The 12,866-nt window shown below is 44.7% G+C and overlaps 1 protein-coding gene and 4 non-coding genes across 6 annotated transcripts in view; all 5 read right to left on the reverse strand.

Annotated features, from left to right (window-relative positions):
* arhgef10 (Rho guanine nucleotide exchange factor (GEF) 10) overlaps positions 1–12,866 on the reverse strand; it is a 58,789-nt gene that overhangs the window by 12,487 nt on the left and 33,436 nt on the right. For both annotated transcript variants that reach the window (XM_030116990.1, XM_030116989.1), the window contains 6 exons: positions 10,817–10,944; positions 9,679–9,779; positions 9,424–9,545; positions 5,598–5,684; positions 4,724–4,950; positions 4,487–4,644 (listed from right to left, as the gene is read on the reverse strand). In XM_030116990.1, the coding sequence (XP_029972850.1) occupies positions 4,487–4,644; positions 4,724–4,950; positions 5,598–5,684; positions 9,424–9,545; positions 9,679–9,779; positions 10,817–10,944 (823 nt within the window). The remainder of the gene's footprint in view (positions 1–4,486; positions 4,645–4,723; positions 4,951–5,597; positions 5,685–9,423; positions 9,546–9,678; positions 9,780–10,816; positions 10,945–12,866) is intronic.
* On the reverse strand, positions 2,389–2,462 carry trnai-aau (transfer RNA isoleucine (anticodon AAU)). Its single transcript has one exon. It is a non-coding gene; the product is annotated as a tRNA-Ile (tRNA).
* On the reverse strand, positions 5,935–6,008 carry trnai-aau (transfer RNA isoleucine (anticodon AAU)). The gene has a single exon. It is a non-coding gene; the product is annotated as a tRNA-Ile (tRNA).
* On the reverse strand, positions 7,049–7,122 carry trnai-aau (transfer RNA isoleucine (anticodon AAU)). Its single transcript has one exon. It is a non-coding gene; the product is annotated as a tRNA-Ile (tRNA).
* On the reverse strand, positions 8,682–8,755 carry trnai-aau (transfer RNA isoleucine (anticodon AAU)). Its single transcript has one exon. It is a non-coding gene; the product is annotated as a tRNA-Ile (tRNA).

A 12,866-nucleotide genomic window follows, 5' to 3' on the forward strand; every position in this document is an offset into this window, starting at 1 on the left:
TTGATGCTTTCCGCATCCTTCGCTATGAATATAGATGGGCTGAGGAGTATTAGTCAGAGCCGAGCTGCAGCCCACACACACCTCCTACACACTCCGTTCTACATGTGCCCGGGCACCTACAGAGAGCTCCTGCAATCACACACACACACACACACACACACACACACACACACACCCCCTGCAGTATCTTTAGAAAGCTCACACTCCTGCAGCCGGTGCAGCTCTGTGGTGAAAATGCAATTTTTGTGCTCGTAAAAGGAGGAAAAGTGTGGGTTTGTCATGCAGATACAGCCCAGAATGGATTCTGTGCGACAAAGAGGAGCGTGCACAATGAAATGACATGAAGAGCTGGAGTGTAAACGGAGACCAGAAAAAGAACAAGCGTATTCTTTTCATATTGATTTTATAAAGCACTGCACGGCCTGCCACCGAAATACCAGACAAAATACTCCAAGTTTATAAACCGGCTCACAAATACAAGGGCTGAGATGGAATGACGGTTTTATAACGTTCCTTTTCCAGTATGGAGTGAATTGTAGTATTTTTACAGATACTATCAACTTTATCAGTGTCTATAAATATGTCTTTTGAGTGAAATCTATGAGATCATAAGAAGCACGAAAACAGGGATGAGAAATATATTAAATCAAATATAACTGACAGGAAAAAAATAAAAAGTGAGAAAGGTAACATCAATGTATCTATTTACTGACAGCTGGAATTTTGGTGGTCAAATGGTTTGATTTTATTGTAGCTGGGTCTATTAGTGTCTTACTGCTATGTACTTATTACATTTTAAGACTAAATTCAAATCTCTCTGCACATATGCCAACTTCAAGAACTTATACAATTTTACAATTATGTTACGGTTTTACATATTTATACATTTCTGCTTGAGGATTTTCTTTTTTTGTAAGCATTTAATGCATTTTATTGTTTGATTAAAGACAGATTTATACATCATGTTGATGCGGGAGGTTAATATATGTAGGAAAAGCAAACTTCAAACGTTTCAATATGAATAAAAGCTACATCTGTTCACCTCTCCTCTTCTAATCCAGGCCGGGAAGTGAACGAGGAATCACCAATAAGGTTTGTTTAATGGAAAACACAACGGCGGCTTTGAGGGGCGAGATGTTTCTTTCAGAGGTACAGTAATGACCGAGGAAGTGAAGGTAATCTCACATTAAAGGAGCCAGGTGGAATTAGCATTCCTGCAGCAGCCTGTGTGTATTATTGCAGCGATCAGACTGTGAAGGTGAGTGTTCAAAAAAAAAAAAGGAAATGGAAAAAGGAAAAGAGCAGAAGAAGAAAAAGAAGAAAGACACGGGTGCCAACTTGCAGGCTTATGTAAGTCCTCTCTGCCCACATTTCTCACTCTGTAAACTGTTGCAGTCCAGCATGTCAGTGCCAGCTGCAGAAAGTGTGTGTGTGTGTGTTTATGTGTGTGTGTATGAGTAGTGAAGGCTGATTAAACCGACCAATCACGGGTCTGCTTTTGATAAGGTCGCAGCAAACAGCGGATGATGAGTCGGGACGGCTGAATGGATGAGAGCAGGGTTCACGCTCCCGCCGTGCGACTCTGACGTCTGACCTTTGCCGAATCATTGCCTTCGCCTTCCTCCATCTCACACACTCAGTCAAACGGGAAATAGCGAGCGTGGCAGAACTGGGCTCCAACTTCACCAACAACTGAGCCGTGGATTAATACAGCTTCAGAGAGTCTGCACTGAAGGCTCTTAAAGGGACATTATGTAGTGTTCTGATTCAGAACTTCACAGAACAAGCTGATATTAAAGGACGGTTCTGTCATATCGGTAATGCAAATACAAATAATCTGATTTTATGTCCAGTTTTAGTCACCCAGGAGGATGGAAAAACAAAAATAAATAAAAAAAGTGTTCAAACAAAAACGGATTTGTTAAATCAATTGACATTTTTGGAAAAAGCAAGCATTTTTGGTAATTTCTTGACACGTTTTTGGCTATGAAGACAGAGAAAAAGACACTGTATATATTAATATTGAAGTTAGCGAACTAACCAGCTCGCCCCACTCATCCTCATCTTGTAAATTCTGCATCAATTCGTCACCAAACAACAAGAGCAGGAGTGCATATTTGAAATCTCTCATTTTTTTTTAAATAACTCTCTTCAATGCGGAAGTTCTTCAATTTAAGGAGAAAATTAAACAGAAAATTGTATTCCTCCAAAAAGTGACGACTCCCCAGAGCAGTTTCTGTTCAACATGTTTTCCTGAATGTAAGGACGCATATGCTCCCTGCTTTCTGGAGGCTCCGCTGTGAAAGAGACTTTGCAACTTAATACAAACTATTTTTACAACGTGAAACCTACAAGGGTGACATGACCAGACACTCAGCTCAAAAGCTGTGGCCCGTACGGGGATCGAACCCGCGACCTTGGCGTTATTAGCACCACGCTCTAACCAACTGAGCTAACCGGCCTGACATGTGAAACTTCCACACATGCACACAACCCAGGTTAACGCATGTGTGCTTTATCACAGGTGTGCTGTACCGTATTTTCACTGAATTATGATACAATAGCAGCAAGTGAAGTTCATATCAGAACTGAGTCACACAGCATGTTTCCACTGGATCTCAGCTTCATTTGGACCTGCGTACAATAAAATAACAAAAAAAGCATTTTGCAAAACAGTCTTTTTAAACAGGACAGAGCACAGTTTTGTCTAAAGTGTGTATATCTGTCATCTGATGCCATCGTTGAATCAACTATATTGCAATTAACCAACACACAAAAAAAATCCCCAAATAATCATCAAACGGGGTCACAGAGAAAGAAGTTCCATGTTATACTTGTTTTTATTAAAAGACTCTGTACTTCACTGACTTTGCAAACTGAAAACAAACACAATAATTCTCGGAAATTGACCAAAAAACGAAAACAAATTGAAACGATTCGTGATAAATGAGAGTGAGTCGCTGCTGTCGCCTAAAACACAACAGTGACGAGACTTAAATTTTACATTCTACATCTTCAAAGTGTCTGTTCAGCTGTTGGTGTCATGTCAGACTCTCTTTTGATCATTCAACAGCCAAACATCAAAGTCTCGAAGCTGAGCGCTGCTCCCCGGCTGGCTGTTCCCTGGATAGAGAAGCACGGCTCTACTTTAAATGCTAATAGAGTACAGATAGAGCCAGTCACTGAGACGAGCGGCGCTACCAAACAAGCCGAGGGAACAGCGGCCCCGCCGATGTGCGCGGGATGATTCATCTATTCAGGGATGAGCACTTTCGCTGCAGTGACGCTGTCGGAGGAGTCGTTGACGGGCAGAAATCGCGCGAATCAAACCCGAGAGGCGACGCTCTCCCTTCTGGGACGACGTTTAACAGGCGAATGGTGACGAATGACAACAAACTGCTGGTACATCCAGTCACACCGAGAGCAACGGAAATGCTGCAACACGTGCAAACCCCCCCCCCCCCCCCCCCCCCCCCCCCCCCCCCCCCCAGATGAATGGCTCTCAGGATTCCTGAGCGATTACATACATTTTGCATGTTTCAAACTGTAGCATGACAGGGGGAGGAGTGGGTCGGCTTTTCCACCCTCAGGCTAGCATCCAGATTCTTTCTGTGTCGCCCAGGCAAACACAAACCCAACAGAACTGAAATGTAATTATGGCAAGAGAAAAAACAGAAAGAGTATCTGTGTCTGAGGATATATGACGTGCATGAGTAGTGCTGGCATTACAGCATCGTGATGCCCACACGTACATGTGTCAGACGGGGGAAAATTATAAGGAGTTTGTCCAGAAAGCGCACTTCCCCTCGCCCACAATGAGGGAGAGAAAAACAGGCAGAATGAGGACGAGACTCGTGTGTTTGCACAGCTCTGAAAGCCAATGAGAGACGGGACAAAACCCAGAATGTGACAAACTGTGGGAGCTCGGAGCGAGGCGTCCCTGCTGCTCGTCAGGGAGGAGGAGGAGGAGGAGGAGGACAGTAAATAGGGCAGCGCCAACAGATCGGCTTCTCCCGGACAACCGAGCAAACGGAAACAGGACCTCGACCTCTTGACCCCACGTTTACCTTCATTCAACTCAGAATCAAACCAAACTCCTCAATTTTGGGGTTTGGTTTTCCCTCCAACGTTTGGAAACACAGTCATTGGATCTCCGGCTGTTAAATCCAGCGACCACTTCACAGAGGCGGCTCCGGCTCTTATTCATAAACTCACCGCTGACTTGTTATGGTTTCAGTCACAGGATCCGGGGCCAGTGTAAGCTGAATATTCAAGTCGACGCAGTCAGGCAGCAAGTTTTAAAACCAAGTCCTCATTACCTGAATGAATGCATTTCTGTTTGACACAAGAACAGCGATTCAACCTCATAATTGCCCTAATTACAGCCGTTTAAGAGTACCAACAAACATAACGCAGGGAGTATTCTAAAAATACATCATTAGAGACACACTGGAAACTGAAAAGGCTTTGTAACACACACACACACCTTGTGATCTGGAGTAGACGGCCACAGAGCCGCTGACCAGGCCGGCGTACAGACAGTGCTTCCTGTAGACCAGGCTGGTGACGGTGGACTTCTCCGGAGTGAAGAAATGCTGCATGCGGACTTTCTTCGACCGCTGGCTGCTCCTATACACAATGATGCTGCGAAGGGAATCAGAAGAGAAGAAATAAATGATCTTATCCGCATTTAACTATGAACTCCGGCGTCATTTCAGTGTACCTGCCCTCCTCCATGCCCAGACAGACACTGGGGGTGTCGGCGGCCTTCGTAAGGGGAGTGTGGTTGTTCTCTGGGCCGTTCTCTCCGTTCTCCTGGAGCTGCTCGGCCGGGACGTAAGTCATGCACAGGATCCGGGACTCCACGTTGAAGCACTCGGTCACCTTGGGGCTGGAGCTCTGCATGGCCACGATCGCTATCTGCCCCATTTGGTTGGTGCAACTCGCAACCTGAACGAAGACAAAGGACCGGTAGAGTGGCAAGAAAAACTTAATTATCTGAGAAAATAATCGGGTCCAACGGCTTTCAGCGAGTCTCTGATCCGGGGGAGCCAGACAAATTAAAGAAAACAATCAGAGTCAATTACAGCTGAAGCTCTCCAGATGGTTTTCATGTGGAAACACCCTCCGCTTATTGATCTAAGCATGTGTACATTAAAGTCATGTCAGTAGAGATCCATTTAAAACAAATGTTATGAGTTCAAAGTTAGAAGTCTGACTCAGTCAGCTTTGTTAGAAACAACAAACCCCCCCAAAACCTCTTTGAGCAACAGTTTGTATATTACAAAATAAGCACTGAGAGTAGTGTTTATGTCTTCAATTGACCTGAAGCTTCAAAACCCAACATTAGCAGTGATTACGTTCGCTCTGAGGGAAAATGTTTATTTTCAGAAAATAAATTAAGTACTGAAACGATAACTTTCAAACCTAGATTACAAAAACAGTAAGAAATGTATCATCTGCTCCGAAAACACATTATGAAGATGACTAAAGCGGCTAAACTGAAATAGTTTCTACTACTGGAAAACAACACTTAACTTCAATGTGCTTTTCATGGAAAAGCAGAAAAAAAAACAACAAAAAAAAAAACAACTCACCCAGACACAGCCGTGGCCCACAACGGGAGTGTCTGCTGTGCTCTCGGTGTTGATGTGGGGCTCTGGATTATGAACGGCACACTCAACCTGCCACACCAGAGAAAAGATACATAAAGAAGTCACGTGAGTTAACATGAGAGGTGTTTGGACTGTATTACCTGCTGAGATTACTCAGTCGCCCATCAAAAAGCCTCAAACAGAAGTACAAAGACTTCCTGCTGGACATGTTTAGCTAACTAACAATGAAACAGTTCACAGAATTCTACACGAATTTGTGTCGAAAAGCCCCAGAACTCAGATTAGACAAGACGACGAAACTACTTAATCTTAAAATCCATGGCCCGTACGGGGATCGAACCCGCGACCTTGGCGTTATTAGCACCACGCTCTAACCAACTGAGCTAACCGGCCACAGAAACATAACAACCGGCTGTTTCTTTTTTAGTTGAGCAACTGCTACTAGAAAAGTATCTGTTTTCAAGTTTTAACAGGTACTGGAAAAGCCAAAAAAGGGGGCAGGTCGAGTCAAGTAGGTGATATGGAAAAAAGCCCCACGAGTTTCAAATATGGTTTTTGCCAAAGCCGTTTATCGATTGTCAAGGAGGCCGATAACAGATATTTACAGTCAATATTCATTTTGCAGTAGAAGTGAAAATATTGGTGTCAACATTTTTAAAAGTACAAAGCCTCTCGAGCTACTTCCTGTTTGTGTTCTGTAGGCTCACAGCAGAGCTTTCAGAGTTTTTGATTGTTCTTTTTCTGAGTTGAAAATATATACCTATTAGTATTAAAATAATCAGTGTTTGTGTTTTGCATTTCGCAGTTCAACAGCTTCACGATTGTTGTGCTGTTAGCATGTCAATGGGTTTTCCCATCCAAGTTAGCAATAAGCTAGTGGGACTTTTCTTTCATAATACGTGTTGTGATATACTGTGTTTTAAGAGGTCATGTCAGTGTGGAAACCACAATTCGACCTTTCCATGATTAATCTACCAGTAGCAAGACATATCTCTTCTCTCCAGAGCTTGTTTCCCTGACAAAGCTTCTTCTTTCTTCTACTTTATGCACTGGGCCAGCACTGGGCGCACAGCTTTACTGCTGACTGGCTGTGAGCCCTGCCGGCTATGAGTGTAACCAATCAGATGGTGCTGTGGGCGGGACAGTGCTGGAGGCAGAGTAGCGACTCCATTCAGAGACATGCTGCTGCATCTGAGTCAAAAATTTCATATTGATCTCTTATCGGGGGTCAGATTTAAAAAAAAGACAGATGCAAATATGCATCAAAATGCCCTCCGGGGCTCGGTCACTAGTTAAGGGATTTCATAGCAGAGCAGTTCGATTTGATGTTCTAGGCTAGTGCTTATGGCCCAACAGTGGAAAGTGTCATGTGACCTCATTTGCGAATAACCTAAAGCCTCCCGCCCAATGAAAATCACTGATCTAAAACACTGTGGCCCGTACGGGGATCGAACCCGCGACCTTGGCGTTATTAGCACCACGCTCTAACCAACTGAGCTAACCGGCCATAAACTTAATAGAAAATCGTCATTGAGAGGTGTGGCTTCATTGAGTACAATAAACCATGAAGTTCGTATCTTACCAGTGTGAAACGTGAACTTTTTGTGATGCTATAAACATGTGAAGCGTTCGCCAGGCTTGCACACACCGTGTGGGCACCGCTCTCCCGGCTGGCGTCCCGGTGTTGTGCTGACTACACAGGCCGGTCGGTCTCAGTTTGTGAGGCTCTGCACCGTCTGCCGGTGTTTCGGACTGACTGGTTTCTTGTAACTTGTGACTGACAGATGATAAAAACCAGACAGAAACTTTGTAGGTGTTCTGGCGAACGTCGGCTATCTACAGTTACAGTAAATTTCAAAGTTTAGTGCCTTTTATGAGCCTTATTTTAACATCTGCTGTTAGCAGCATGTGTTTACAGAAATCCGTCACCAGTTAACATGGGAACCAGCTAATCCAAAACACAGGCCCTCGCTCTGCCAGTTGCCGGTCCGCTTGTAGTTTACCACAGAGCTCTTTTAACAACTCAGTGTTGAGGGATTTGCGCCCATCTCGCATCTCCACCTCCACTCAGGTGTTTATATGACACATTTACAATCTGCTTCACCTGACAATCAGAATATAAGGTGGATTTTTTTGGCCACTATGTACTTTGGGTATTTCGTACTAACTCATAAACTCAACAAAAAGTATCATCTTACATAGTTTACATTCGCTCCTAAAACCTGCAGCAGATCTACTTGCAGGTAGAACTCGACACAACACCGGAGGTTGTCGCGTGTGAGAAAACATCTTGAGCGTGCTATAAATAAAGCGAGTAAAAAAACTTCAGGAATCTGAGTGTCTTCAAACTATGGTGAGTAAACTGCCCTGGTGTATCCAGACGTTAAAAGTAAATGTCCGTGAATGGAACCTCCAGCCACAATGAGTTGTCGTCAACCCATGATCCTGCCTTCAAACTGTATGGATTAGTGAAATACACATTTCTGACTGATACCTCAGTAACCCACTGGTTGTTTTTTCGAGCGACAAGGTCAATGACCTTAAGAAGAGTGTGTGGCAGGCTGTCAATGGCCTCATGGTGCTTATGGAATAAACTAATGCCGAATTAAGTAATTTTGAATTACAGTGATTAGCTTTGTGTTTACATGACCAAAGGTTTAAATCCTCTTTTACGCTGAGAGTTTAGAAGCATTCTGATTAGACAGGGGGCGGACGTGGCGTTGCTGGATGACCGGAAACTCTGGCAACGTCATTTGTTCTGCGACTTCCTGCGGGTCGCTCCGTCTCGGTCCTGGCTGGGTTGTGTCGTCGCCCAGCAGACAAATAAAAACGTCTGCACCTGGTTGTTGCTCTACGGGGCTGATTTCTGTATATCCATCTCTTAACATGATTGTTCTTGATCTGAATTTGTTTTGGAAATGGCGGAGTTGACCTTACAAGCAAAGCGTTCAACGGACATATCACAACATTGTGCCCGGGCCCTGGAGCTTCTAATGTTTGAATGAAGTCCTGCTCAGAGGTGTAAAGAACCACCTGGTAATTGAGAGACAATCTTCTAAAACACCATGGCCCGTACGGGGATCGAACCCGCGACCTTGGCGTTATTAGCACCACGCTCTAACCAACTGAGCTAACCGGCCATAAGTTCAACAAAATAGAGTCATTGAGAGGTGTGTCTTCATTGAGTACAATAAACCATGATGTTAGTATCTTACCAGTATGAAACGTGAACTTTTTGCGATACTTTTAACACATTTCAATAGTTTCTTCACTTTCTTGATCTGATAATATTCCACACATGTCAAGAAGGACACAAAACCAGCATCTGTTCAATGCTGTAAGTCAAAGCTCTCAATTCTCTCGTTTTACCCTCCAGCCATTCAATACTGGTTGTCTATCTGGACTAAAACAATTAAATATTGATGATGGGCTGTATTGAAATAAACCACCCATGTGCATATTTTCCACATATTTTCTGTTAGATGGAAGGAAACGCTGTCGCTATAAGAGTGACAGATGAGCGTGAAACTCATAAAACACAACAGGTGCATAACATGATCTGCTGTACTGAAATCTGTGAGCTCCTAGAGATTGCTGATACATTCATGTGGATCAAACCAGTGACATATTGAATCAGCCTTCACCAACTGAGACAACCAGCAGGAGAGAGAAAGCAATTTTTTGCTCCAGTTGCTCAGTCGATGCAAATTACAATAAACCCAAACATCTCTCCGAACCCAATTTGGCCCGAATGACAATCTGACCTTGGTGGTGCAAACCAACCGAGCTGATAATACAACAGCCTCACCTTGAACTCTTGCAGTTTTGACATGACGACGGGCATCTGTCGAAGCAGGAGAGGGTGTTTCTGTTTTTTGATCTGATTACCGTCGTCTTCTGCGAAGAACCAGCCCTGCAGGTTGTCCTCCTCTGAAACAAAACACAGATCCGACGTTAGCAGGAAGCTGGGAAACACTGGATGCAGTTCGATAGAAATGGATTTGATAATTGGAAATAAAAAGTAACACAACAAGATGGAGGATAAATAAGAAAAACCCAGTACCTAGAGCCAGCTTAGCCATCTGCAAGTTAGTGATCCATGACTGCTTGATGGCCGGGCTGAGCGTGTTGAACACTGCGCTGAAGTACGTGGGTTTACCCGTCCTGCCAGCAAACATAATGAAGCAATTACACAATTTCTTACTTTATGATCATCATAAATACAGAATCTATGCAACTAAAAACACATTTCACTCAGTCGAAAGAGAAAGAAGGCTGTGTCCAGCTGTAGCAAACCAGACCTATAAAATTACGATTTGCTTTTTTTTCTCTCAGCGGCCATGTCAATGGATACTCTTGGATTCAAACCAGTCTAGTAATTAGCATCCTTTACACCCAATAACATCAACAGAGAAAGCCCAGTTCTGGGCTGAATGGGAAATAAATCTGCCGAGTCAAAGCTGACTGAGGAAACAGACAGTGACAGGAAAGCGATTGGTCGTCAATGTCAATTAACACTTCCATAAGCAGCGAGCGCAGACAGGATGTGTGTGTGTGTGTGTGAGTGTCTGCAGGCCTCCTCTCACAGGCCGACGGTGAGAAGTGTTGTGTTTTGCAATTGAGGGATCATGGGGGAGAAATGCGCGAGGCACAGCTGTGTTTCCAAACATATACGTGGATTATCTCCCCGGCTAAATGCAGCAGGGAAGGAACGGACGGTGGGACGAGGAAGTGAAGGAAGGAGGGGGACAGATGGGCACGGATCATGTGGAAAAGTCAAAAGAAGGCGCACCCTTGAGAGACCATGTGCAGTCTATAAGAGAGCGTGTGACGCGAGCGCTCGCGGTCTGACTGTAAACAACACCCACATTTATATTCTTGTGATTAATGCCTCAGATTAGAGCTTCTACAGCCACTGAATATCTAAATGGGATGTAATACTCTTTCGTAAAGGGGGGGATCAGCAGGAGAAAGCAGGGTAAAAGGGGATCACGATGAACGTAGGATCAACATGACACTATAGGGGGTACAGACTGAAACAGCTGATTGGAAAACTAAAGCCTTGTTTACATGTTTTCATAGTAAAAAGGTGCATTTTGTGGTGTTTTCGTGTGTACGGCGATCACTGTGCACATCATTCTCATGTGAACACAGCATAAGCTGAAGAGGTATGTTTAAAATGTGTTGGAAAAATGACAGACTTGTCCTGTTTGCCAGGCAGCTGCAGCTGGATCCTACAGCGGTCAGCTGCCCTGATCTCCTCCTCCTTCTTCAGGATGAGCCTCTGGAGTCCTGATACCCAGTCCTGGGCCACTGTGGGATTTACATTCTGTACTCAGAAAAAAAGAGAGGGAGAGAGAGGAGGCCAGAGAGAGAACTGTCAGTATCATTTCAGATGTGAAATCTGCTGTTGAGGAAATTTTTGGCAGCGCGTGATTCACACATATCACTGGCGGCCTCTTTCTATCCCTTCCATTTGCCTCTGCATCAGTCACCATCCCTCCCTCTCTCATCCACACATGTCCCTGTGAGAGCGTCTCTGTTCCTCTGCCTCCGACAGACCGGCCAGCGCAGCACAAACACAGCCTCACACACTCACGCTGTGTTCTGCTGCGAGATGGACCTCCATCCCAACAGCACAGACGGGCTTGTGTGTGAGTGTGTGTGTGTGTGTGTGTGTGTGTGTGTGTGTGTGTGGCTGCATGATGTGACGAGCTCCTCAGAGGCTCCTCAAGACAAATTGCCAACGTGGGTGAATTCCTCTGCTTCACATTATCCGCCTACAAAACAGCCCTGCGCTCATCAACATGTGGCATGAATGTCATTTTAAAGTCTTCAGTTACACTGAAGAAATATTTGACCATCATCTCTGGCTGTGACTCGCTGTGTGTCTTGTGAGGCCAAGACTATTTCAGTCAGATTGACTAAAACCAGTGGGATCACATTACAGTTTAACTACCAGCTCAGGCTGCTGATTGATTGAGTGTTATATCTGAAGTCAGATCAGTAAAGTATGAATTTGGCCACATGATAAAGAAGAATGCTTAATTTTTGCTTTGTTTCGTGTGCTTGAATAGAGAACATGATTGAAATAATTGGAAGCATACAGAAAATAAATCTCCAGTACATCCTTCTATATAAATAAATACCAATTCTTTTTGTTTCTTGTTTTTTTTTTTTGGTCTTTTTTGTGATGATGTCTACCCACAAGTCCCTGTTCTAAATATATGAGGTGTATATTTGATGCGAAAAGTGAAATTTCTGTGGTTGTGAAAACAAATAGAGCACAGGCTCTGCATCGCTGAGACATTCTGGTCCCGTGGGGCTGAAGTCCTGCATGTTTTCAACGTCCCCCTGCTCTGCAGAAAACCTGATAACGAGCCGATCGTTACTATCTGCTGGCTTGAAGTGAGGGCATATTGAAACCGTGCAGGAATGCGGCGATCGAAGACCAGGATTCCTCACCACTTTAAAGGTATGTAGGTTTTTTTAATTTCAGCACTTTCATTCAAAATGTTGTCAGCTGTTCAATCACTGTTGAAATGGAACTTGAATAATTGTTAAATAGTCTGTTAAAATTAAAGCTAGGGTCGGCAATCTTGGAAAACTAGCATGTGGCACGAATGTGGCATCTCCCAAGGCTCCGCCGAGCTCTCACCCCACTGGAGGAGCTCCCGTTGCGAGCGAACGCACTGGACGCGGAAGCGCCGGGCGCGCGCGCGGAAGCGCCACACGCACAGAAGCGCCACGCGCTTCCCACGCGCACAGAAGCGCCACGCGCACAGAGTTTGTGATCGCCTCCAATGTTATTAACCTTTCTGACTGCCCGCACACAACGTGCACAGGAGCGCAGCGCGCCCGCTCCGCTTCGTTCTATTTTTCACGCGAGCCGCGAGCGCCGAGAGCTCCTTGGCAACGCGCGTGCGCACTGAACCAGGGCCAGTGCACGCCATTGAAATGTACGCGCAGGGGGCTGGTACAACGGCGAAGGGATTTGATTGGTTTCTTAAGAGCGGTCCGCGCCATTCGATTGGTCGGAGTTTTTACACTCCTGTGGCCGCTACAGTGGTCAGATTTTTTTCTGCACCTTTTTCCGTACACATAATGTATTGACTTCTCCCAGGGGGCAAGGAGCATTTCACTCAGTATGACAAAAAGTGCTTTTGGACAACATCGTCTACCCTAGCTTTAAGCTCAGTCATTATCCCTAGAGCTACAGCAACTGATTGTTTTGCATCCTGCTTTTTATTG

The sequence above is a fragment of the Salarias fasciatus genome, chromosome 19, assembly GCF_902148845.1.
Source record: "Salarias fasciatus chromosome 19, fSalaFa1.1, whole genome shotgun sequence".
In the NCBI taxonomy this organism is placed as follows: Eukaryota; Metazoa; Chordata; class Actinopteri; order Blenniiformes; family Blenniidae; genus Salarias; species Salarias fasciatus.